General features: G+C 37.7%; 1 protein-coding gene across 2 annotated transcripts in view; it reads left to right on the top strand.

The window, feature by feature from the left end:
• The first annotated feature begins 4,091 nt into the window (after positions 1–4,091).
• The window catches only part of TASP1 (taspase 1), a 77,784-nt gene continuing 54,613 nt past the window's right edge, over positions 4,092–27,262 (top strand). Inside the window, exons 1-6 of one of the 2 annotated variants that reach the window (XM_054383656.1) lie at positions 4,092–4,236; positions 6,486–6,553; positions 8,107–8,175; positions 15,588–15,708; positions 17,117–17,201; positions 22,304–22,383. In XM_054383656.1, coding sequence (XP_054239631.1) covers positions 4,092–4,236; positions 6,486–6,553; positions 8,107–8,175; positions 15,588–15,708; positions 17,117–17,201; positions 22,304–22,383 — 568 coding nt within the window. The remainder of the gene's footprint in view (positions 4,237–6,485; positions 6,554–8,106; positions 8,176–15,587; positions 15,709–17,116; positions 17,202–22,303; positions 22,384–27,262) is intronic. The other variant, XM_054383657.1, reaches the window with a different exon arrangement.

Consider the following 27,262-nt stretch of genomic DNA (forward strand, 5'->3'; position numbering starts at 1 on the left):
CGACTAAATACGAGTCGGTAGTGTGTCCAGGTGGCCAAGAAAGCAATGGCATCCTGGCTTGTGTTAGGAACGCGGTGGACAGCAGGAACATGGAGGTGATAATCGCCGTGTATTCGGCACTGGTGAGGCTGTATATCCAGTAATGTGTTTAGGGCTGGGCCCCTCACTGCAAGAGGGACATTGAGGTGCTGGAGCGTGTTCAGAGAAGGGCAATGAGGCTGATGGAGGGCCTGGAGCACATGGCCTACGAGGAGTGTCTGAGAGTGCTGGGGTTGTTCAGTCTGGGGAAGAGGAGGCTGAGGGGAGACCTCATCGCTCTCTACAACTACCTGAAAGGAGGTGGAGCAAGGAGGGGGTCAGCCTGTTCTCCTTGGTGGCAAGCGACAGGACTAGAGGAAATGGTTTCAAACCGTGCTAGGGGAGGTGTAGGATGGATATTAGGATATACTTTTTCACAGAGAGAGTTATCAAATACTGGAATGGTCTGCCCAGGGCAGTGGAGGAGTCACAGTTCCTGGAGGTGTTTAAGTGGCATGTGGACCTGGCATTTACAGACGTGGTTTAGTGTTGACCCTTCAGTGCTGGGTTGAGGGGTTGGACTGGCTGATTTTTGAGGTCTCTTCCAACCAGGTGTTTTCTGTGATTCTGCGAGGATTAGGTAGAGATTTGAATCTTGGGGAGAGTGGTGAGGGTCACCTCTTGATTGATGGAATAGTCATCGCGTCTATGGCAAAGATGCAGGAAGACTGTGCCACTCTTTCTGCACTGAGTGTTACAGTGAATTAATTTACATTTTTTTTCCTGTGTGCTACTTTTTCACTGCAATAGGTGCTCTGGGCTGCTTTGTTACAAACATTGGTCCATGTTCCTAATTTCTCAAACTGGAGTGTTATCCCCTACCATTTCTGTAGCTGTACAGATGTAGAACACCTGAACTGTGTAGCAAGGAGGGATGAGATCAGTAGTAATGAGTGTTTGACAGCTATGAAGGAGAGCAGATGGACCCTAGAAAAAGCTTTAAAGGTAAAGGCTGGGTTCAGCAAGAGCTTACGAAGTGGAAGCAGGCTTGTGAATGAAAATTGAAAGGACTTGAAGAATGATTTGAGACAGAAGGGGTTTGACAAAATTCGCTTAATGTGGAGGAAATGTCATGAACTGAAAAATATTACCGAGGTATGTTGACTATGTATTGTCTGGTAAAAATAAACTTGTCCTTAGATCCTGGTGTGTGTGAAGGCCTAGTTAAGGTTTTCAGTCTAGAGCTGTGTTATTGGTTAGTCCTCAAGTAGTGTCTGTCACTTAATTTTTAAACCCAATTTGACCACTGTCTTTGTTGTTACCTTCCCTATGACCGCACTATTTCTTCCATTTCTGCAAGAGTATAGGTTGCTTACTTGCTCCTCCTGAAGCATTTGCCATGCCCATGTTGCTGTCATAACATTGTTTGGTGTAGTGAGATGCATCAAAGAGTTTTTAGGAAACAAGATTATATTTCATCTTGCTGCCTCTACCAATGGTTGCTGGAGCTTTCTTTGTTATTAGTAGTGAAAAGGAGGTGAATGCAGTGAGTAGGAGTTTAATCTCTGAAGTTTATCCAGGAGACCATTACAATTGGGTGAAGTCCATAAAATGCCCTTTTTTTAACTCCCTCTGTAGAGCGTATGTGATGATTTTTATATAAATGTGACTATAGGTACATATTTAATTTTATGTTCTAAATTTATAAATACAAGGATGTAAATATATATGCTTAGCATGTAAGAAAAAACAAGTAGTAATGCGTACCTTCCTAGAAAGCTGTCCTTCAATAATGAAAATTAGAGATAGTTGTGGTAAAGCAGCATGTTTTTCTGTTCTGTGCTGGTGCTGAATCTTGCTAAACATAATTTGCACTAATTTATGTTGTTTAAATGGAGTGTTATTTAATTACTGCAGTAAGCCGTATAACATTTGCAAAATCTGTGGTTTAAATACTAGGTATTCAACCTCTCTCCCTTCCCCCCACTTCATTTTCAGTATTCACAGGTTACATTTAATTCTTGTAAAGGTGGTAAGAGTGATAGACATCATATTGGAATGTATTATAGAGGGTTTCTCCATTAATGTTCTGTGTTTTTTCAGTCCTTGAGTTAATTCAGCATGTAGAATGTCTCTGCTTTTAATTTTACCTGCTGAACTAGTGGAGGTGGTTTGCATCAGGATGAATTGTGGATAAGGGGAACAGTGAAGTTTATTTTCAGATTCCTGAAAGATACATTGTTAGGTACTTTAACTGGAGAGCTTTTTTGTTTTGTATACTAGAAACTACTGACAATTCCTCCATTAGCATTCTATAAATGTCTTGAGGGTTAAGATCAAAACCAAATAGTTGTACTAAATTATGTGAGATGAACTTAAGCATGCTGTGGTTCACCAATAATGATGGTAAGTATCCTTATGCTGTCCTAGATGAAATTTCTTTCAGTTTTAAGTTTATTTGGCACTTTATTAGAAATATTTTTGTCATTAAAAAAACAGTTAATTTTTCTTCCCAAATTAGTGGAGAACACTAAGGGCAAGATGGGTGAAGACGTGTTAAAGAGTAGAGTTTCTTGCAGGAACTTGAACAGCTGTTTCCTGCAAAAGAAAGGAAAAAGTATGATATTTTAAAGTGTTACTCCTATGCTACTATTCTCTGGAACGCTTATTAGTAACTTCTTGTACAATTACTGAATGCGTGTGAATGCAGAGATTCTACATCTGCTGCTTAAAGCTGCCACTCGGGCAGATGCCAATGTGAGATCTGACGATAGGAGATTCTGCCGTACAGCAGTCATACCTACTGTCTGTCAGTTTGGCCAGTGTTGCTGCGGTAATGCTAGGACTTTCTACACAAGAATGACACGTTTAAGGAGTCAAGATTATGACTATGGAGCATCATCACATTAAAAACTTAAGGCACAATGACTGGAGAAGTAGGTTTTACTGTTGAATCAGAGAGACCACGGAAAGTCTGTTTCTCTCAGGCATGGGCAAGCCTTTTTTTATCAACAGTTCCCCGCAGTGGCTGGAAAGATTATTAGATTCAAATTAAATTGTAACAAAAAGTCTGCTTTCAACTTGGAGCATGGACTTTGATTATTTTAAGTCTCATTAATGCTGTTAGCTAGGGAAGAGGCAAAACTTAGAAGCCCTTCTTTCAAGAGGCATATTCTCTTTGTTTCAAACGTCACTTCCCAAAGTTCTTTCTGAAGTTAGTTTTATGAAACCCATGGAATACATTGTGTTGGAAGGGATCTCAAAAGATCATCTAGTCCAATCCCCTGTGCAATGAGCAGGGACATCCTCAACTAGATAAGGTTGTTCAGAGCCCCCATCCAACTTGACCTCGAATGTTTCCAGGGATGGAGCTTGGAGCTTCTACTACCTCTCTGGGCAACCTGTGCCAGTGTTTCACTTCTCTCTCAATGTAAAAATAGTCGTCTTTATTTCTAGTCTGAATCTCCCCTTTTTTCAGTTTAAAGCCATCACCCCTTGTCCTGTCACAGCAGGCCCTGAGGCATTCTTTAAGTACTGGAAGGCTGCAATAAGGTCTCCCTGGAGTCTTCTCCAGGCTGAACTACTGCAACTCTGAGCCATTCTTCATAGGAGAGATACTTGAGCCCTCTGATCTTTTCTGTGGTTTCCTCTGGATTCACTGTAACAGGTCGTTCTTGTATTGAGAGCTCCAGAGCTGGACACAGTAGTCAGGTGACGTCTCACTGGAGCAGAGCAACAGAATCATCTCCCTTGAGCTGCTGGCCAGCACTTCTTTTTATCCAACCAGGTTATGGTTGGCTTCTGGGTTGTGAGTGCACATTGCCAGCTCACATCCAGCTTTTCATCCACCAGTACCCTCAAATCCTTCTCCAGGGGGTGCTTTCTATCCCTTCATTCCCCACCCTGTATTGATACCAAGGAGTGCTCCTTCCCAGGTGCAGAACCTTGAAATCAGTCTTTTGAAATCAGTATCTAATGTATGCATGTAATTTGCTTTTAGGATGATTCATCTCCAGAGTTTATTTTCGAATGGAAGGATGCTCTTTTCCAGTAGAAAATGGTGATCCTAATGTATGATCATGGAGAAGGCGTTAAGTTCAGTAGAAGTATTACCTTCCAAATCATCTCAGGTTACAGCTGTAAAAGTGGTGGTCCAAGAGCCCGAAACAAAGCAAACCCAAAGAGGGAAACAAGTGGGATTTGTGCTTGTCCATGCAGGTAAGATGCAGAAGCATCACAGCCAGAATGGAAATAGTGCACATGCAAACTAAATATCAAGTAAAATTTTATATTTGCTTTGGACTGTTACGATGTTGATGAAGTGATGTTAAGTTTGAGTGTTAATCTGGGAGTGGAGGTTTTGTCTGGGAGTTGCATTGGCTGGAAGATCTTGGAAATCATTAACAAAATAGCACAGGGGTTGGGTGTTCTGAATGTTGTTTGTGTTTGGTTTTGTTTGTTTTGTTGGTGTTTTCTTCCCTCAACAAAGAAAACCTCAAACAAAATGTCTGAATTAAATAGTTATAAAATATCTAATTCTGCAATCATCTGCTAAACTTGGGAAATAAACAAAACGTGAGAGATCTTACAGTCTATTTCCTTACCTGACAGAAACATCGCATAGCTGCTTCATTCCTGGCAGTTTCTTATCTAGCTTGTCCCTAAGAACAGTGTAGTTAAGAGTTTTTTAAACCTCCTGGGCTGTTTGTTGCAGAACTTAATTTTTTTTTCACTGTTTCAGAAAACTTTCCACCAATGCTGTTTTTAAAAAAATACTGATTTGTTTGCATTTCACTGACTTACTATTAATTTTTTCCACATGTAATGAAAAGGTCATTTACTCAGAAGTGATACAGTGATGTGTCTTGTGTGTATTATTCATAATTTATTTCCAAGTATGCTCTTAAATATTGTTAATCTTGCAAATACTAGTGATGCTTGTATCTGGCTGTATATTTGTTTAGCATATACATTGTAGCATGAGTTGGAGTTGAGCAAAGCAGTCTGGTGATAGCTAAAATATTTGAAAAATCAACATGCTGCTTAGTTAATAAAATCTTTAAGGTAAAAAACCCAAACAAATGAGCAAAACCCCAAGGGCAAACACAACCAAACACCCCTCCTTCTCCCCCCCCCCAAAATATTTGAGAAACTTATTCTTGGTTGATATTTGATGACCCCAGTGTTCTATTTAAGAGAAAATAGAATTGTTCAATATATTGTCCTTTACTGGGTTACTTTGTTTAAAATTCTTTCTTTCGTTAGTAGTGTTAAAACTACTAACTATTTAGAATTTCTCAAAGCTAATGTTTCTGAGGAAAGGAAAAATATGCTTGTGTTTATTTCCAAGTTTAAAAATGAAAAAAAGTGGAAGAAGATGAAACTGAAATACTGTGCTGATCTTGTCTGTTATTTTTCTGATGTACTTAGTTGAATAGTTGGCCCTGACTCATTTTTCAGGTATGGAAGTAGGGGGCAGTGGCTACAAAACAGGGCAAAATACTTAGATGCAGCAGGATAGACATAAAGACTGAAAAGGAGAAAAAAGTGGAAAAAAACCCAGCCCTGTATGATCTTTATTTCCAGGAACTCTCCTGGTTCTAAAGCAGAATTAGTGAACTCTAAAAATGTCACATAAATATGAGATGATGAACTGAATGATAATTGCAAACTTGGAAGGAAAATTGGCATTTGACTTAAAACCAAGGCTTTTGCCCAATGATAGACAATTAATAAAAAGGCTCTGCTGGAAATCCTCCAAGAATGAGCAAAACCAGAATCTCTTGGAGAATGTTTAGAGGAACAGCTTGGATGACATTGAAATTTTATATCTGGAGCACCTCTCCTATGGAGACAGACTGAGAGAGTTGGGGCTATTCAGTCTGGAGAGGAGAAGGCTCTGAGGAGACCTTACTGTGGCCTTACTGTGTCTTAAGGGTGTCTGCAAGAAAACTGGTGAAGGAGGTTTTAGCATGTCAGGTAGTGATAGGACTAGGGGGAATGGAGTAAAACTAGAAGTGGATAGATTCAGATTGGATGTTAGGAAGAAATTCTTCACCATGAGGGTGATGAGACACTGGAACAGGTTGCCCAGGGAGGTGGTGGAAGCCTCATCCCTGGAAGTTTTTAAGGCCAGGCTGGATGGGGCTCTGAGCAACCTGATCTGGTGGAGGGTGTCCCTGCCTATGGCAGGTGGGTTTGAACTAGGTGATCCGAGGTCCCTTCCAACCCTGACAATTTTATGATTTGATGATATGTATACTTCTGCTCTGTATCCTGTATTTTATTGAGAGTAGTTGCATTAATGTTGGAATGCACAAGGCTGTCGATTGGTGGTACAAAGAGAGAAGGCCAATGCAATCTAGACTATGGAGGAGTTTATCTGTCTGTACATGAATTGTTTATGTGAACTGTGGGCTGTAGTTTCACAGGGACAATCATCTTTTTTCCTTCTGTCTTTATTGTAGGTGCAGGTTATCATTCTGAATCCAAAGCTAAAGAATACAAGCATGTGTGCAAAAGAGCCTGTCAGAAGGTATGTTTCACCAGCTCCACTGTCTTGTAGTGGATGTGGAAGAAATACGTGTGGTAACACTGTCCCTTCAGTATGATTGGGTGTATCTGAGTTTAGCTACTCAGGCTGTGTGCATTTCTAGGGGAAAAATAGGGCAGTAATAGTTAACATGATGCAGAGTCAACCAAGTGCATGGCCATGAAGAGCAGCTATGGTTTTATCAGTGGTGGCAAACAGCAGACACCAAATGAACATCAAGGAAATAGGGGAAGGTTCACAGTGGTACCTACACAGAATGTTGCTACCGCTTCCTGCGCTTGCCCTCTGGGGTTTCTGGAGCTAAAAACAGTGTTTGGATTTTTTTTCAGTCAATGTCCACTCTGTTTGGACAGAGTGTAGTCTGTCCAACTCTAGTATCTGGATTGCTTCATGCATGTGGGCATTTCTAGAATTCTTTTCTTCTTGATAGCTCTTAACCTCCTAATAAGAGCGGAGATAAAAACAGGAAAAACAAAATGAAAAATCTCTTCCTGAAGCTGGAAAGGGAGAAACAGCAAGACTTTAATTATAGTTGAAATTTAATTGTTTTTATCTCCTCCAAGAATTTAGCTTTGGAACTGACAAATCCTATCTAATAAGTGTTGAATGAGAAGCCTGAAGATCTGTCTTCAAAGTTTCTAATGCCTTGTGCTTTCTCCCAGGAGAAGGAGCTGGGGAGCTTGGCAGGCTTTTTAGAAGAGTCTCAGAGTTGGCCTGATAATTTTCACTTCGTTTTACAGTTCTGTTGCTCAATCCTAATACTAATTTGTCTTTGTAGTGAGAAGCCTCAAAATATCATCCAGACTTAACACTAGCTTCATTAAAGTTGTGCAGTAGCCCTGATGATATTAATTTACAGCTAATTATGTGTTTGAAAAGGTTGTTTACTGTCAACTTTAAATCTTAAATTCAGATTCTGTTTGGTTGCTTAAACTGGGTAGCCAACATAAATAACTTGTATGAGGATCAAACAGTTGCCAACTTACCTTACATCAGAAGATGCACCCGCAGTTGTTTTCTTGGGTTCCCTGAGAAAACTTGACTGTAAGGTCTTGTCCAGTATAGATCTAAGAAATAATATTGGACTCTAGAAGTTCATTTTTGATAACATTGTCTTACTTGGTTTGTTTACTTGTGTTTGCTTTCAGATAAGCTTACTTGTAGAGTCTGTTCAATTTTATGACAGTTGCCAGGCATGTTACTAGGAATTTTTGTTGAATCTTGGAAGGAAAATGACAAACTTTTTGACTGAAACATTAAGTATTTCAGGACATGAGGTATTAAGAATTTTTTTTGCTATAAATTTCACAGTGCAGGAATCTTCTATGAAATGCAGTATCACTGGGTTGGAAGTAGTAAAATCATGCTGTCATATGTGCCCCTGCATAGTGACTGTTTCCAGGGCCTCTTGGGTCTTTGCACTTCAGTTTGGTGAAGGTTTGAAGGTTTTGTTTTGTACAGGATGAGCAAAATGTAGGGCTTGGTTACAGAATATTAGAATTTCCTAATCATCAACTAAAACTTCTGTTTTACAGGCAATCGAAAAGCTACAGGCTGGTGCTCTTGCAACAGATGCAGTGACTGCAGCACTTATAGAATTAGAGGTATGAATTTCTGACTAACAGTAGATAATGTCTCTTGGGTATATTGCCAGACTTTTCTGTAGGAGGGTATTAATTCAAATGGGAAATCTACTAAGATTTCTGTTTTTTCTGGATCTGCTTCTTAGCTGGGCAAAACAACATGTGACCAGTAGCATGATATTAACTAAAAATTCTAGGATAAGCCCTCGTTTCTTTTGTCTGCTTTATTATTTCACACTGACTTGTTTTACTTCTTGAAATTAGGATCCAAAGAAATTAGATGTAGTTTGTCTTTAGTTAGTACTATTAAAACTCTCATGGAGTAATTCTGTTGAGTCTGAGTATGCTTTCTTGGGTTATGTTATTCATGCGTTTTCCAGTTATTTGGGATAATTCTACAAAAGCAATTGCATAACATTTTAATGCTGCTTGTGTCTCCATCCACCTAAAGCATTGTGTGAAAATGAAGTGGCAGTTCTAAGTTCTCATTTGTCCCACAACATGTTTTTGCCATGCACTTAAATTAATGCAGTCTCAAAGACTTTGTTGTACAGTTTTTACTGTCTCTATGATCTCTGATAAGAGATTACAAGCAAGATGCAGAGAAGTGTGACTTCAGTATAAGATAATGTCTTTTTTCTTCTCTGATGTTTATGACAAAATACATGTAGGACAAGTAATACTTCGATTTCATAAATGGCACTTGTTAATTAAGATAGAAAGTTTTGATTGTCATAGAGATGAGCAGCTGTTTGTGAGGTTTTTGGGAAAGTGTCTTTTTGGAGTGGTTAGATTTTTATAGCTTCTGACTTTAGTGAAGAGAGTGAAGCTAAAAGAATTCATGGAACAGAAATGAAGCAGATTGATTATTGTCCCAGGTCAACTAGTACCTAATGATTGAAAGAGGTATCCCATAAGTAATAATAGCTTGTTCCTCTCCAACTTTACTTCCAAAGAAGGAAAGCAAGTTAAGTGTTGTGCTGTAAAAATAATTTCCTGGGTTTGGAGTTTGTGGCAGGATTCTGAGAGGATTAGCAGTGGATTTCCTTGCATGTATGTTGGGAAAGTATTTGTTAACTTACTTGATAGAGTTAGTATAAAGCAGGCAGTACATGCTTCAGTGTGTGTTAGATGTGCTGGCCAGGAGCCAAGACTTCAGTCATGCTTTTAACTTGGCAAGCTTCTTGCCAATAAACAGTACTTTTGGTCTCTACTAAACTCTTCAACTATGCTTTTATGTGTTATCTTATACATTAGAACCTAGCTAGGTGAAAACAAAAGATGTCTTTTTTAATACCTTTCTAACAAAAGCTGTCTTTCTACTGGAATTATGCACTTTCATAAAATGAGGGTGTTACTCCAAGATTTTGTGTTAGTTCCTTCTTCAGTGGAAAAAGAAAAAAAAATCTGCTCTGTGCTGTGATTTTTATGTTCCTGACCCACAGAGAAGAAAATATAGTTTAAGAAGCTTAATAGTTACAGATCTCATTGCAGCTGTGCCTGGGGTATATATTTTATCTATTTCTTTTATCACACAGAGACTTTTCTCTTTTTAGTAGATTTAAGTACTCTGAAGTGATGTGTGTGTGAGAACTTATGGCTTTAAAGATGAAATCAAAACCTTTTTATGAAATTATTCTAATCAGCAATATTTTTCTTCTCCTGTGTCTTGTTTGTATTGTGGTGATGCCTGCCATCATTTCCAGTTCCTGGTTTTATAATCGCTTTAGATAGTACTTGTATGTATACTGTTGCACAAGACTTTTTCCTTTTTTCTGTTTTTTGTTCAGGTTTTATTGCTGTCATTAGTTATTGTTTTCATTTATTGATTAGATTATTTATCTAATCTCTAAATTGTGGTTTGTTCTTTCTGTTTCTGGGATGAAGAATATTGGGATGGGGATGTGGGCTGCTTTTAAATTCAATTAAGTAGCTATGCAGTTACATTGGGGGAAAAAGTCAAAGGTATACCCAAAAGAAAATGGTGTGGTTTGCAGTGGCAGCTTTTTTGGATCTGGTATGATAAATTCCAAAGTGTTGACTGTCAGCTTTCAAAATGTTGAAAGGCATGTATCTGCTCATATCTCATCTCTGTCATTTCTGGAGCTTCATCTTCTCATTTAATTTTCATGTTTTTCCTATTGCTCTATGCAAAACAGAAATTGCATGTGGCAAATCCACAAAGCCAACAGAATGGCTTTTCTCATCAATCAAAAAATGTTATAAGTGTAGGTTTTCTTGTTGACTGTCTTTTGAGCCGTCACTGCTCTTTTGCTTATGCAGGAAAAAATAGTCACTTTTCATAAATGGCTTCAGCATTTTAAGTTGGCAAGTACATAATGAAAATGTGTGTGAAAGCAATGTTTGTTTACATGTGTCACTGTAGTACAAAAGAGTGCAGAAGTCTGTATAACATGTGATAACAGATTCTGTGGTGGAGTACTCTTCGTACCTTCTTGGTATTTGGATTGCTGTAGAACACATTGCTGTGAGTTTATCCGAAATATTTAATCACTTCTACAGCTCTTTAGGTCTTTTAATGCTCTATCCCAAAAATCTGTATCTTTGCAAGGCACAAATATATTTTTGTGGAAATTTCACAGAAGGGGATTCTATTTTTTTTTTCCTCAGTGATGCTCAATTACCCAACTCCTATTACACAGAGTTTCAGCTAATCCAAGAGGCATCACTTCAAAGACTTGCTGAGGCGTGAGACTTGCTCTTGATCTTTTATGAGCAAGCTGACAGTTTGCTTGTGGTATGCTGTCTTTGTTTTATTTTTGCAGGCTCTAGATGGAGAAAGAACAGCCTTCCTTTGATGGACAATGTGAATCTTAAGTGAAATTGTGTGATTAAGATGGTAATGCTAATAGTTAACTAGAGAAAAGGTAGATTTTTCTTGCAAACAATCTCACAGCTGATTGAGAATATGTTTAAAATAACTGTGCTGGTCTTCATAAGCATGATCTGTATTTGATAAGTTAATTAAATGCAGTTATTTTCCAGTTTGTGAACTCTGTCATTGCAGGGAGTAAAATGAACATGTTATAACTTTCAGATTTCGGTAATAAAATGGATCTTGACAAGGTGCTTCATAAACTTCACTGTGTTCTTCTACAAAAGCATTATTGCATTACCAGTTCTTTTTTAGACTCTTGCTATTGGCCACCATATGAAGGCTGAGTTTCTCCTGAAACATAAAGGCACTTGGTCAGCTTTTTGGGGGGGCTGAGGATCCGCCCCTCCACATATACCTGTTAAAACTTGCAGTTTTCAACAAAACCACATGCTGATTGCATTTATGGCTGGCTGTGAGAATAGTGTGCAATTTCAGACTTTTTGACTGTAGAGCACTTCAGAAAGTCTTCTGTGCAGGTATCACAGTACATTAGAGGTTGGAAGGAACCTTCAGCGATCACTAGGTCCTATCTCACTGCCAAAGCAGGATTGCCTAGGGTAGTCCACACAGGAATGCATCCAGACAGATTTTGAATGTATCCAGAGAAGGAAACTCCACAAGCTTGTACCTGTTGTTCCTTGTCTTATTACTGCACACCACCAAAAAATGATTGGCCCACTGCACTTGACACCTACCCCTCAAATATTTATACACATTGAGATCCCCTCTGTCTTCTCAAGAATAAACAGTCTCTCAGTCTCTCTTCCTAGGGGAGGTGCTCAAGTTGTGTGATCATTCTCATGGCTCTCCATTGGATTCTCTCCAGCAGGTCCCTGCCTCTCTTGAACTGGGGAGCCCAGAACCGGACACAGTATCCAGGTGTGGTCTCATCAGGGCAGAGTAGAGGGGGAGAAGAATCTCCCTAGACCTGCTAGACACGCTTTTCTTGATGCACCCCAGGATCCCATTGGCTCTCTTGGCCACAAGGACACATTGTTGTCCCAGGCAGAACTTGCTGTCCACTAGGACTCCAAGGTCTTTTTCCATGGAGCTGCTTTCAAGCAGTGCAGCCCCTAACCTGTACTGGTGCCTGTTGTTTTTCCTCCCCAGATGCAGGACCCTGCACTTGTCCTGGGTACTGGGTCAGGAACATAAGCTTGTAGTAAAGTAAGATTTCAAACGTGAAGTTTAGTAATGCTGTATGCAGATCACTAGTTTCCTTAACTCCAGGAGAGTCTTATTCCAGAGTATCATTTAAATTGGAAATTAATATGATTGATGTCAGTTTGAGTTTCGATGCTGTTGCTCAGTTTACATAGCATTTTGTTGCTGTGAATCAATTCAAAGGATATTTGAAATTTGTTGGCATGGTCAAGCAGTGCATTTGCATTGCTGTCAGCAAAATATTGCAGTGAAACTTTGTTTTTTGTTGAAGTGTTTTTTCTTTGGTTTCATTTATTGGTTATGTTTATAGTAATTAAGGGGTTTGAATATACATTTTTAGTCCCAGGCACTTCTGTTTAAAGATGAAAGCACAATGGTAGTGGCCTTGTATTAAAGCAGTCACCGTAGATGAACTTTTAATGGGTAATGAACTGTAAGTTGTTAGTGGTCATTAAAAACAATCCTGTGATATTTTGCAGCAGTGTGGCCAACAGTAATCTGTGACAAAAGTGGTTGTTTTGGGAACATTTGAGCTGGTTTAACTGAGAGGAGCATGACTCATCCCTGTAGACTATTACTTCTTGTCACTATCTGCCCACAGAAAGATGAGTTTTAATTTAGCATGTGAAAAGAAATGCCTGTAGAGTTTTTTCAAAAGTTACAAATGAACCATGGTCAAAAGCATATCGAAAATGAATGAAGTATTCTTTGATGCATGATGAAAATAGAGCGTTGTGACTATATGCTTAGATGTAATTAAGGGCTATTAATGTTATAGTGTTGAGTGACTTCTTCAAGCATTCCAAATTTTGACTGCAGTTAGAAACTTCAGCATACCTGTGCTTGCTGCTAGGACACTTTTTAAATACATCTGGAAGTCCGAAGGATTCTAAAAGAAAAAACTGAGAGCTTTTACAAGATGGGTACCTTGGGAAAACGAAACTCTTGCTTCACATCCTAAAGCTTTGTATTATCTCCTTTGCTACAAGTTTACGTTATTAAGTTAGGGATAACTGCCAGGGTAGTTTAGTATTTTTCCCATAATTGAAAGCTTGTGTTTTGTTAAAATGCTTTGATTAGCCGTTTGTATTTTTTTTTTTTTCAACTTTTCTATGGTAGTAGGACTTTCAACGTGTAAAGGTCATGCTTGGTTTGCTTTCAGTTTTCTTAGAAATACAAAGGCCGATTTCAGCCGATGGGGTGTTCTTGGTGGATTTATGTGTGTGGGGTGGGGTTGGTTTGTTTGGTTTTTTTTTTTTTTTTGAAGTATATTGCTGAAGATACCTTCTGTATTGTAAACCTTATGCTCCTTTCCTTTCCTCCCTCTTTGTGGATACATGCTTTGTTTGGGTTCTTCCCCATGCTATGGTAGTCATACGGTTTTCACAGTACTGCGTTTTTCAGTCCAAGGGTATGAAGAGACTGGTTTGGTTAGATCAGTTCATTTATTTCCCTTTTTGAAAGCATGCACATTTTTGTTGTAATAATGTTCCTGCATTCTTTGAAGGTTAGAGTTTTCCTTTCAAAATACACCTTAATTTTCTCATATTTCTCCATTTGTATAATGATCTTAATCTTTTGATCAGACTTTGCAGAGATTGATGTTTTCAAAAAGCAGTGTATTTGTATGGTGTATTTTAAGTCCCTGCCTACTCAGAAGTAGGTCTGAATTTCTGTTAATACCTTTAACAAAGGGTTTTTTCCTGCCTTATTTCAAAGACTTTATATCTCATCTTATCTCCAAGACACTCAGTTAGGTATCAAAAATTCCGTGTGTTCACACCCAGTTCTTGCATGGTCTGAAGGTGTTAGCATATCACCTTTCAGATCTGTTAGAGTAGACCATCTTCCTCTTGGCAATTCTGAGACCATCTTCTTAATTGAGTGCAGTTTGATTGTAAAACTCCACAGAAGTTTTGAATGGGTGCTTGGAATTCCATCTTAATTTTTCACTGGAGGAGTTACTTGTGTTGTGATTGATTGTACTGGTAAGATTCTTTCTGAGTCCTAAAATGAAAAAAGTTACGCAACCGAAGAGGCATCTACAGTTTTGTTGGTTTAGAGTTCTTAGTTATCCAGTGTTCTGTAGTATTCTGTAAGGAATGTCTTGAAATCCTCTGAGTAAGTTCTCTCTTGGTCTATCCTTGATGCTGTGCCAAGGAAGGATGCTGTGTCAAAGCATCAGGCACATCTAGAATTCAGAAAGTTAGTTAACTAGTGCCATTTTTTTTTTTTTTTTTTTTTTTGCTACCCTGATTTGATTACATTTATCAGATGATAGAGAGCTTTGTGACTTGGCTACAGAGGGGTTCTAGACAACATTACTAGGACTTCTTACTTCCTTTATTTGGCTATGATCTGCTTTTAATATAAGGGCTGTCTTTGCTTTGTGGTAGTGACAAATCTGTAAAGCACAAAATTCTTCGTCTTTGCTAATGCTTTTGAGTATAATGCAGTGAGCAAATATTTTTGGGAACAGAACTTCAGAAGTGCAGGTCTATGCACTCTGATTACCCATGGACAGGGAACTTGGACAGCACTGAGAGTAAACATTACTCAATGCATTCCTGTTATTTCTTCAGTGAATTCACTGTTTGCCTTCAGATTCCTTCCATTGCTTTTCTGCTCCTTTTGTTCTAAACTCCACTGACCTGATTCCCTTTCATACCTGTAGAGCAACAAAGTCAGTTAAGCCAGTGGTTGTTTTGCAGTCTTCCACCTTTCCAAGGCCATTATCTTGGTAACCTTTTAAAAATCGTACTTCTCCCACCTCTGTAAGGAAACTTATTCCCTGTGAACTAAATTGTAAGCGTTTCATTACCCTAAGATATTTTCGAATTTGCTTATTTGCTGTGAGATACAGCTGTCAAAATGAACATGATGACAACACAATGAAATACACACAGTGAATTTGAAGATCTGTTGTGGTATGGGGTAAAATCTTGTGTTGCTGCTTGTATGCAGAGGAAAAGGCAGAAAATAAAGATGAGTAGCATAAAATCAACAGTCTGTTCCATTATTATGTATTAATCATGATTCCTCAGGAAGAGGGTGTTTTATTGACTCAAACACTAACAACACTTGAAATATCTCTCTACGATCAACATGTTGCAAAACAGGCTTTGAACTTACTACTTGCTAATTTCAAAGTTAAGAAAAGTAAAGGACTTTTTCTGTGGTCTCTCTTCCTTTTGTACTCATTACAAATTAATTGCGATGCCTTGCTCGAATTGCTGATTTTGCTGGGGCAGAAGAAACTACTAGAATTAAGTGCACCATACCAAGAGTAGTGTCATCAGATAAGTTATACAAAAGCATTGATCTAGTATGTGATGAATGTGGCCTTATGATGTTTCATTCTTATTTTTAGGATTCTCCTTTTACAAATGCAGGATTGGGGTCTAACCTAAACCTTCTGGGTGAGATAGAATGCGATGCCAGTATAATGGATGGAAAGTCATTAAATTTTGGAGCAGTTGGAGCACTGAGTGGTATGTTAACTACATGTTGTTAAGCTAACTAGTGATTTAAGTGCAAGGATCAATTACATTTTTTTTTTTCTTTTTGGAAGGACACACACAGCTTGTAAATAATGCCCCGTTTAAAAAAGGAGGAGACATTCCTGCTCCCTTAAATAGTGTTCTGTATTAATTTACTTGCTGTGACGTATTAGTTCACTGTTAATCCTTTTCAGAACAATTGTATGACAGAAAACTCATGTTGGGAGTGAATTTGCTCACATTCATTTGTAGAATATAAGTTATATAATAAAGTGCAATAATTAAAAGGTGACAAACATTTAAATTATGCTTCTATATTTCTTTTTGTTCTTTATTTCGTCAAAGAAATTATTATATAATTCAGTCATAAGGTCAATTGGTATTATTGTCTCTTAGTTAAATTGCTTAAGTTAGGATTCCAGGGTTCTGATTTTTCCTCTGTAGTGTCAGAAGGCTATGCAGGGTTCTAACCTCCAAACTGAAGCCTGTCATGCTTTTCTTGAGAGTGGGCAGAGCTGCTCATCTGTTCAGCAGTTTGATTGGGACATAAAGTTTTCTGTACAGCAGAATTTAAGTTTTTTTTCATTATAATTTCGCTTACATGCTCAGTTATATTTACTCTTTTGTGTGTTACAGTTATAAAGTTAGATACATTTGTATATGGGATTTACTTAATCTGAAAACTAATTTGCTTCTCCTTTTTCTGTCTTGTTTTAGCTTTCAGTACCAAACACATACAGGTATACAGTCCCAAATAGGGATTGTTCAGGTTTTGTTATGAGTGCATTGAACAACCTTGACTGTTACTTTTGACTAGCTCTGACAACATTTCTTTGTCCTAAAATGCTTCTTATCCATTGTCATAACTTCCTTGTGTAGATACTTAGTTTCACTATTTTTTTTAGATTTATGTTTCAAGACTTGTTTGGTACAAAATGTATTCTTCCAACCATGGGGAAGGAGGAAATGAGGGAGTGACAGAAAGCTAAGCCTGCATGCTATAATCCCTGTTCTGTCCAGATAGATCCAAATAAAGCTCTTTCCATCTTGAAAAAATTAATGCTCAGACAATATCTTTGGCCTGTAGAATGCCATAGATATAGTTTGAGATTTCTGTGGTAGATCACTCTGAATATTTCAATATGAACTTTTCTTTTCAAAAGAAACAAAAGGAGAGGAGTGTGTTTATTAGGTGGTCTTGTCACTACTGGTAGAACATGCAAAGGAAAAACTGATGAAGCTGTTAATAAATTGAGTAAGGTGTCTCAATGGCTTTGCAAAGCCTTGGAAATTAAAGGAGGAAGCTCACTTCTGTTGCCAAAGTGAACACTACAATCCTATGTGGAAAGAACTTTTTGTTAATGTTTTGTTCCCATTTGTTGCTAATATTTATTTTCAGGAATCAAGAATCCAGTTTCAGTTGCAAATAGATTGTTGTGTGAAGGACAGAAGGGAAAACTCTCTGCTGGCAGAATTCCACCCTGGTAATTGCTTTGTTATGCTTGATTTTTACTTGGGTCTTTTGTCTTTACTGTATGAACTATCTGAAGGTTGTATCTTATCCTGAGAAGGCTGCTGCTGTTTTAAATATCAGTGATAGGGTGCATTTGAAAAAAAAGGGAACAAAGATCAACTTTGTTCTCTGATCTTGAAACTTCTTGTGTACTTGATGAAGATGAGAGTAGAATGAAGTGTAAGTGGCAACACCATTTTGTGATAATTTCTGTCTGCATGTTTGTTTCCAGCTACTTCATACTGAATTCTTATATTTCTTACTCTAATGTTTTGACAGATGCCCTAAATAAACCAAGATTAAAATGAAATTTTACTGCCTTTGCCTCATCTACCTTTAAAAAAAGCAACATAGTTTTTAACAAGTAGACAAAAGAATCCTAGTTTCTTGCCTGTATTTGTGGCTTTATTTTGCAGCTGTGAAAATGTTTAGTAACTTCCTCTTGTTTTAGCCAGGGATGTTATTTTAAAGATAGTTTTAATGGTATTTACAATAATGTGCTGCTTTACTGAGGTGGGTATAGTAACCTAAATGGAAAAGGTAACTACTAAATGTGTAACAAATGGAAATATTACTGGATCGTATTGGGAAGAATCCAAGAAATGTGTCAGAATTGGTTACTTGTAAAAGCATCTTATCCTCATTAGCAGCTTAAATTGTCAAGAAGAGAGAGCTTGAATGATTCATTGATATTATTTGACTGCTATTATCAGTTACCATACCTACCACAGAATTTTGCTACCACTTCCTGACTAATGGACCACAATATTTGTAGATGTATTAAAACCAGCATTTGTGTAGTTCAAAATACATATATTTAGGTTATTAAATTTTACTCTCCTTAGTATCTTATTCTTCTTTTGTAAAATTAGCCAACTAGGCAGTAGCTGGATTGTGTAGTATTCCAGTTTAAACAGTGAGGAAAAGCAGTCTTCCAGTCTTCTGTTGTGCAGCAAAGGAAGTTCAAAGATCAAAAAAAGCTACTCTGAAACCAAACTATCAGCAAGAAGATTTTATATTTAAAACTCTTTTTTAATGGAGAAAGGAGTAACTGTAATGAATGACAGAGCCTCTTTTTTTAATGGGAGTTTACTAAAGAATAGGAACTTGAATTTCAGTTGCTTTTAGTAGCTCATTTCTTCCAATGTCAGGAGAAAGTGGGGTTTAGCTGAGTTACATTGAAGAGAGTTATGTTAAAGAGAGGTAGGGTTTTTTGGTGTTCCAGATCTCTAGTACTGAAGTCAACTACAGGAGCAAGCACTTGTGATTTATTTTGTATGTATTGTCATAGCCTTTTCTCAAATTCTTGCAAGAAAGAGCATTTGGGCATTTTAGCACATTTGCAGTAACTTCATGCCTTGGTTGATTCTGCTTTTATTTGAAAAAATAACTGAATGGAAAAGAAAGTATATCCTCTTGCCCTTGAAGGACAAGACTGAATCTTTCAAAGCCTGTGCAAGGTCCTGGCTAACAGATCTTTTTAAAGACAAGGAGCTAAAAATTTCAAGGCAAGAGGTGAACTGTCTTTGGAGCCAACACATACAGTTTATTGTGCAAGTGTTGTGGCCCTGAAGTACTTAATATGTATTTTCATTTCCTTTTCTCCATTCTGGATTTTGAACACACATTTCTTTTAGAGCAAATTAGTTACCCTGGGAACAATCTGTACTAGTGGGTTGTGATGGGTTGTGCTCTAGACTTGTCTTGGTAGATGTTCCTGTTCATATGGGATATCCCAAGTTCAAAATGAGAGAGCTCCTGTTCATTGTAGGAGATGATAATTTCATGCCTTGCTTTTCTGGCAGGTTTTAGCATGATGTTGTTTGGGGATTGAAATGCATCCTTGCACAAGCTGGGAATATATATAATCAAATAACAAAAGAGCTGTAGATTTGGGCATTCCTACCAAATGTCAGGATTTTAGTACCTGATGTTTATTTGTAATGGTATGCAAGTTTCATCTTGATTCTCATGGACAAATAGCATATCAGGGCATCTTCCAGATAATGCTTAGCCTAACAACCTGTCTCATTAATGAAACCTAGTGGTAGAGACTATTTCTGTAGAATGATCAAAGCTAGCTTTGTGTTTTTCTGGCCAGAACATTTGACCACACAAGAAAAATTCAGGAACTGGGAGTTTAGTAAAAGTGGCATTATGAAGATTCTTGTCTATCAAAGATGAGATAGAGGCAACTAGTTTGGCCTGTTTACCCCTCTTAAGCAACCAGTGTTATGGTGACAGTTCAAAATCACTTCCAAGTGGTATGTTTCTAATTTTTAGTAGCAGAAATGGTAATGATTATGAGTTAATTTATTCTGAGATGGTAAGCTTATTTGGATGGAGTGATCAGTGTCTTAATGGATGTATCTCCTTCACTGTAGAGTGCTCTGCAGAGTGTGTCATTCTGGGCCAATACTTTGTGGTGTTGAGTGCAGAATGCTACTCTCCAAATTGAATTTAAAAAGTTTAAAATAGGGAATCCCTGAATGCATGAGTGCATCTGTTGCAACTTCTAAAGTCCTTCAATCTTTCTGTCTTGCTTTATTCAGCAAAATATTATCAGGATTTTTTTTCTGCCTGTGTATACAAGGAACAGAAAATAACCGAACTTGGAAATGTTGCATATTATTATGTAAGTTATTCCTGTTTGTTGTATAGATTTACCAAATGAAAGCACAGCGATGTACTGGCTGGATCTTTGGAAGTGGTATTTGGTCACAGCATAATGGATTAGATGTTTTGGAATAATAAGTTTGAAGATTTTCCTATTTCTTACGCGGAAACCTTGATCTTCTTGAGGCAAAAGGCTTCTTTACATCTCTTTATTAGATAGTGCAATTCTTACCTTAAATGTCTGCTTTCTTAGAACTCCAAAGAACTGTTATCTAAGTTTATATCTGTATCCTTTTCGCAGTAACCCTTAGGGTTTTTTTCCTCCCCACTTGGGTTTGCAGGGATTTGTAATTGTTTCAGTATTTTGCAGTACTGCAGGTAGGACATTGTGTACATAGTCAAGAAAGTGTCTAGAGAGAAGACCTGCACCACTTTCTGTCTCCTGTATTTCTTCAGAACAATTTCTTCTTTGTAAGAGTCTCAGGGTGATTGCTGTATTTTATAATAAATATTGCAAATTGCATTTGTCCCTTGGAGATCACCTTGACCATCTTTAATGAATGTAATCTTCTTCTGGCACTTCTGTTTAGCTTGGTGTGGCCTTGTCTCCCTACAGCCCAAATGAAGTGGTCCTGTTTGGAGCAGATAGCACCAGAATAACTATGTTTTTAGAGAAAATTGCCTAAGCCCCCTCTTTTTTATAGGCTTTTACTTGGGTTTTCCCCTTAATATGGTCCAGTTTGGCTGGAACTGAAGAGTGCATCCAAGCATTGGCTCCTTGCTGGGGCAATGTTTTCATCTTCTGTGTGTTCTGAGCCTGTAGCAACTACAGAGTACTCTGTTTGATGTATTTGCAAAAAAGATCTTTTTATCTTGTTTGTGCAGAACCAATTTTCAGAGTAGCAGAGCAGGAACTCATTCATCTTTTGTTTTGTTGTTCCCCCCCTTCCCTTTGGAAATTTGTATTTTGAATTACCATAAAGGCTTTTGAGACTTGGTGGAGTTTTGACTATTTTCTGTAGCCCACTGGCTTTATTCCCCAATTTCCCTCTCCCCCAATAAATCAAGCTTGGTGGTAGCTATTTAGAGGTAATTTTGAGTTTGTCAGCTTGAAGTATTGCCCTGTTCGTTGTTGCCTGCTGCATCCTTTCTACATGGATACATGGATGATTCTCATTCATGGTAACTAAAGTAGCTGCCTAGTGCTTGTCTGCTGTTTCCTGCTCTCTTGCCAACCTGTCATCTGTGGCTGATACAGTGGTGTGTGGTGCTGTGTGCTGAAGAGGAACACAGGACAGTCCAAGAGATGGCGTGAAGTGTGTTTGAACTTGTTTAGATGACAGGTATTTGACTACTGGCAGGACTGAGTTCATGCTCTGTCCTGTAGGAGTCTCTTGCCAACTAATTCTGTATCAGTTTGTAGGAGATGCAGTATAGGCAGTACAGACAACAAAGCACTGAGATCCTGGGTTTTGGGGTTTGTTGGTTGGTTGGTTTGTTTTGGGGTTTTTGGTCAGTTGTTAGTTTTATTTTTTCTATGATTGTTCTGTCCTTTCAAGATATCCAAATGGTAAAATTTAAAAGATCTCAGTGGTGTTCTGAGACATCAATTAGATGCCTGTTTCAATTAATCCAATTATTCTGTGGGACCAGAACTGGAAAATACATTTTTTGCCTACCTTATACAGGAGGGAGAGGAATCTAGGAGTTCAGGACACAAGTATGAACAAAGTGAAAATCACATTACTTACGTTTTGAGGCATGTTTTTGTTTTTCCTCTCCTTAAAAGTTCCATGTCTATGTACTTTTTGTTTGTTCGTTTTTGGTATCATTCATTGTCACAGCAGTGTGTACTGTCTCAGTATTGTAAAGTGTTCAGTACTGACTAGTAAACAACTTCACAGCTTGCTGAGTGTTTTTTCTTTTTTTTCCCAAGGTTGTTAAAAATTCAGTAGACTTGTCTTCTTTGCAAATGCTTGATAAAACTCGTGAGGTAGATCTTCATCCTTCTCAGTAAGGCTTATTTTTAGCTTGTGTCGTACCTCTCAAAATACTTCTTGATATTCCTGTAGCATTGCCTGACTATGCTGGGAATTCCTTACCATTCCCACCTCATTTCATCCCATGTTGTCGGTCTTCAGCATCTTGCTGAGTTGTTACAGAGAGCAAGAGTCTAGACAATTTTGTCCTGTTTTAGCTGCAATTAAAAGCTGGTGCTATTTGGTAATTAATTTCAAATCTAATAGCACTTGTTTTTATCCATTACTAAACGTCAGAGCTGTCTAGTCTTTTAGTGAAACTACGCAGATTGCCAGATGTAATTCTAGCTGACATCGCTGTGCAATGTAGACAGCTTACAAGTTTAAAATGACCAAACCAAATAGAAAAAAAATAATTGCAAGAAAAGGGGGATTTGTTATATGGCTTTACTTAAACTCCCTCTTCTGTGTCTCCTAGCTTTTTAGTTGGTGAAGGAGCTTACAGATGGGCAGTTGATCACGGGATACCAGCATGTCCTCCAGGTATCATGGCTACAAGTGAGTAAACTGGTGGTGTCAGTAGGAAGAACAGGACAGAGTCATTTTAAATGGTGCCTCATATTCTGAGGCATGCATCACTTCACTGTTCTTAACCTTCAACTAGCTTATGGTTTTATGGTATATAAGGATGGTTTAAGTTTACTAATTTTCTATTTAATATCTAACTAGAAAAAATTGTAAACCGTTACTTCAGGTGCACTTTAGCAAAATAAAATGAATTTGTAATTCTAGGATTAAATATAATGAAAGACTTTTTTTTTACTAAATTGCAGGCTCTTTAACACCTCAGTCCTGCAAATCTCCAGTTGTGGTTCATCTCAGAATTGCACCAGCTAGCAATGTATCTAAATTCAGTAGTTTAACTCTCAGATTCTACGGTTAAACCCATCTCTGATTGATTGGTCCAGAACTGATCTGGTCTAAACAGACTGTTAAATTAATTTGCCTTCTTTTTTTTTAACTTGGGTAGGCATTGCATCTTCTAATATAGTGGAATTGGACTTAGATTATACTGTATACTAGCAGTAGTCAGGTCTCTTAAAAACAGTTTTTCTAAAAATACAAGAAGTGATTATATCCTATTGATACACTGTCTGTAAACGAGGCAAAAAATTTCCATGGAAAGGAGGATGTGGTTCCCTTGCCTTCTCTTCTTCCCTTTTGGAAAGTGCTGTTAGTGCCAGTTTGTAGTTTGCTGTGGGTGAGAACATGCCCTTGACTTCCTGTTGAAGTTTGGTAGGAAAGAAATCGGAGAACATTACCCAAAGAAAAAGGAGAACAGGGAATATTACAGAACGTTTTTGTTTTACAGTAAACGGTATTACTGCATAAAATATGAGAAGTCCCTAAGCCAAAGACTGAAACCCAGGGCTCCCATGAAGGCTTTTATTCAGTCTAGTTCTAAATGTAGATAAACATCCAAAAATTGCCGTTTGAAGTTGGTAATACTCAGTGTTTAAATGTAACCCCGGAAACAGTGGCCACACTTTACTTGATCATGCCAATTTTCATACATGCTCATGATATATTTCATTTTGAACAGGAAGTTTCAAAATGACTGAAGCTTTTGTCCTCTCAACCTGCTGTCCAGAACAGCATTTGCAGAACAAATTTTGGGCTACTTTAAGCAAAACACTTTTATTTCTGTGACAAGACAGTGTGAAACCATTATTTTTAAGTTGTTACTTCAGTGTAGGAGATACTTCAGAAAGAAAGTTTCTTGACTAATGCTGCTTGCATGCACAAAAGTTTCCGTTGTTTCTAGTACCAGTGTTTCTGATGTGACAGAGATGATTAGGTTGTAACATCAATTGCCAGATGATACCTTACTAGATAAAATGTATCTTGGTCAGAGCAAATCTACATGTTAGGGCTTTAGAGTAAGGATGACTACTGCTTGTTTGATTTACCTAACCCAGACTACGAATTCATGCTGAAGAAATAATTCTTAATGTTAGTATATCTGGTTTTATTCTTCTTTTCTTTAAAATAAACCCACAACAACAGTAAAGAATAAACAAAAACCTGAAAAATCAATTATAGAAAATGATATACTTTTGATTTCATACCAGTCCTTAGCAAAGCTAATCTTTTAATGCATAGACTTCTGGTCAGTAAGGCTGGAAGATAACCATTTATACCATGTGTGACAACATAGGATTGTTATAGCTGGAAAGAAATTGTGAACTGTCCTGCAGTTAACATACAAGAAAGCCAAAACTGTGTTTTCTAGAATTACTAGGGGAGATAGTTAGTCTTCAGAAATTACAGTTAAAGAGAAATGTTATTTCCAGGCAACCACAGAGGATCTTGTCTGAAATGAGGTGCTGTACTGAATAGTGTAACAAGCTTCAAAAAGCTGGAGATTTTTTGCTGTGCTTGCTCCAATTGCTATGATAGAGCTTGCATAGAGAATGGGAGGTACATTTACTTGAAATTACAGGCCTGTTAAATAGCTCTGTACAATGTAGTAATTGCTAAACATCAGGAAAATCTTTAGTAATTCAATTACAAAACCCAAACCCAACCCCATAAAACTGCCTGACCCAAACACTGGACAGGTACTTGCAGAAAGTATTAGCAGGGAGAACTAGGTTGCATATGTTCTGGCTTCTCTGTACTGCATGTGGAAAACACATTCTTGAAGTCACATTATGCTGTCTTGTTTTTTTGAGATGGCAAGAGTCATGTTAAACATGCTCTAAGGCTGTGGGGCTGGTTTTGCATGGACACAAGTTCTCTGTTCAGTTACAAAGAAAGCTGCATGATCAGCTTTGTGGTCACACTCCATAATTCTCTCAGAACTATTGAGGTATCTGAGCACCAAAATTAAATGATGTTTTAAGCCATGTTGCTTATTAAAACTACATCAAGGTTATGTCAAGGCTCACCTGCTTTGTCTTCTTCAGTTTGCCAAGTGTGCAAGGAAATGGGATTCATAGAAGTGCGGTGACTTTCCAGTGTAGTGAGTGGGTGGATTTTTTTTTAATGAAATGTGATCTGCCTGCATTGCCTACAGTTGAATTTATTAATTCCTGCCCATACTAGAGTTTGATTCCTGCTCATACTAGCTTCTGATAGAGCTTTGTTACCCTGTCCTAGAGACACTGCTTTGAAAGTCGTCAGTGTTGCATGAAATGATAGTTTAGAAATGCTAATTTACCATATCATGCAACCTCTGATAAATGTTAGAAGTGTGTATATTCATTATATATCTGAATTTTTCTGTGTATGTATTCATTATATGTCTGAAATTTTCTGCTCAACCTATCGTAGACACAAAATAATTGATTTCACAAAGATAACATGGTGTAAGCATCTTGTAGTTGCTTCCAATGTTGTCTTCAACACAAAGAGAAGGAAGCAAGCATGTGACTGTAACAATGTGGAAGTGAACATAAGTACTTCACTACATAAGAACAAAAGCAGCTGCACTGGATTCAAATAGCTTGATAAGTGGAATACAAGAGCAGCCACAAATGATGCTTAAGGAAGAATATAAGAACAGAGCAAATATATATTTCCCTTTCCCTACCCTATTTGCTACATTCCCAAGTCATGACTGGTTCCTGCATACAAGAAGGTAATCAGTGCCATTTTCTGCCTTGAGATTGTTGTTTTGTGTTGAGGCCATACTAATTTGTAGCATTTACAAAAAAATATAGCACTTAATTATAGAATGTATGAAAAACTACATTTTCATTATTTTGAGGTTGCTGAATATCATCTGCTGTTTATGTCAGTCACTACTCAGAATTCTTCAGTCAAGTTCTGTTTACTGTTGTGAATAACTTAGTGTCAACAGTGAAACTCCATCATGTTGAACAGAGTAGGTACTACTATAAGCTGATTTGGCATTTCACTTCTAGCAAGATATTTATTTACTCCTGTGGTTTCTAGTTTTTAACCAATTTTGTCTGTTGAAGGATATTCCCTTCTACCTTATGGCTGATTTAATGAGAGGGAGCCTTTTCTTCAGAAGTGTCATACAGACTCTGTTTCTTTTACATGTCTCCCTGCCCACCATGTTCTTTTTCACTACATGTCTCCCTGCCCACCAGTATTACCTACCTAGTCTACTTCTCCTCCAAACCTCTAAACCTCATCCTGCTCCCAAGTTCTCTCCTCCACTTCACTGTTACTGCATTAAGGAAAACATTTACTATATTGCTGGAACTGTGGAATTGTGAGGTTCAGTCAGTGACTCAGGGTAGTGGCTTAGACCATTGTTTTGTTTCTTTGTTTTTAGAGTGAGAAAGAGATCAGAAGAGAAACTCAAGGGTTTGGGGGAAGGCATATCTGATTTTAGGAAACTAAGATTTCTCTCAGATAGAAGATGCTTGTCTTCTAACAATAAAAATTGGTGCTTCTGTTCCATAATACACAAAGTAAATGAGTTCTGGTAAGTGCATATGTTTCACTGGTTATTAAAGTAATAATAATAAAAATAAAATGGTAAACATGATTTAAATTCTTCCAGGAACTGAACACAGTATCGTAGGTTCACTTGAAGTGCTAAAATCTGAGCAGCTACGTGCAGCCAACAGAGCGGCTGTAAGTTAGCCAGGAAAAAAAGCCAGGCTGAAGTACCTAGAAGATACTTTTGAATTAAAATCTTCCAGGGAGCAGGAAAGGCTGCTTGTTGGAATAAAGAGAATTTTTTTCCCCCTTTCTTTCTAGAAAGTAGTAAGAAATGCTATGTGCAGCAACAGTTTACCCTGAATTCTTCTTACGATGGTCTGATCTCTACAGTAGCACTCTGGGAAAGAGAAGTTATTTTTGTAATATGCTTTTGATGCAAAGTGCAGGGGTTCCCCCCCCCCCCATTCATGTTGCTGTCTCTGTTCAAGTACAGCAACATGGGAAGTAGCTCTGGTAGTGTTTGGGCCCAGCACAAGCATAAGTGGTGTTAATTTGTCGTTTAAAATAGCTTTGTTAAAATGAAATTTATTTTTGTCTGCCTATTTATCATTTGTGCCATTTATTTTAGTAACAGCTCAACAGAATTCTTCACTGGATCATTTTAATTCCTGTGGGTTAACTAATTTGTTAGTATATTCCTTTTTAATTTGCTTCTCTCCAACAGTTGCATTCTCTTTTAATACAGAATAGAAAGATAAAATGCAGAAACTTATCCTTTCTGGTTTTTTTCAGTTCATTATAAGAAATGTCTGCCAGGGGGTGCTATGTGAGGAGTCAGAGCTTAGTCTGTACTTCAAAGATTTTGAAGTATTCTTAGACTTTTCTTAAACTTTAGAGTTTGCTTTTAAATAACAATGGCTGAAAATTAAATAAATTGCATAATGTTTTGTTGCATAATAATTTCTTATGTATCTGGTAGAAACATTTGACTTCGTGCTTCCAGCTTGCTGTTCCA

The sequence above is a fragment of the Indicator indicator genome, chromosome 9, assembly GCF_027791375.1.
Source record: "Indicator indicator isolate 239-I01 chromosome 9, UM_Iind_1.1, whole genome shotgun sequence".
NCBI classification, from domain to species: Eukaryota; Metazoa; Chordata; class Aves; order Piciformes; family Indicatoridae; genus Indicator; species Indicator indicator.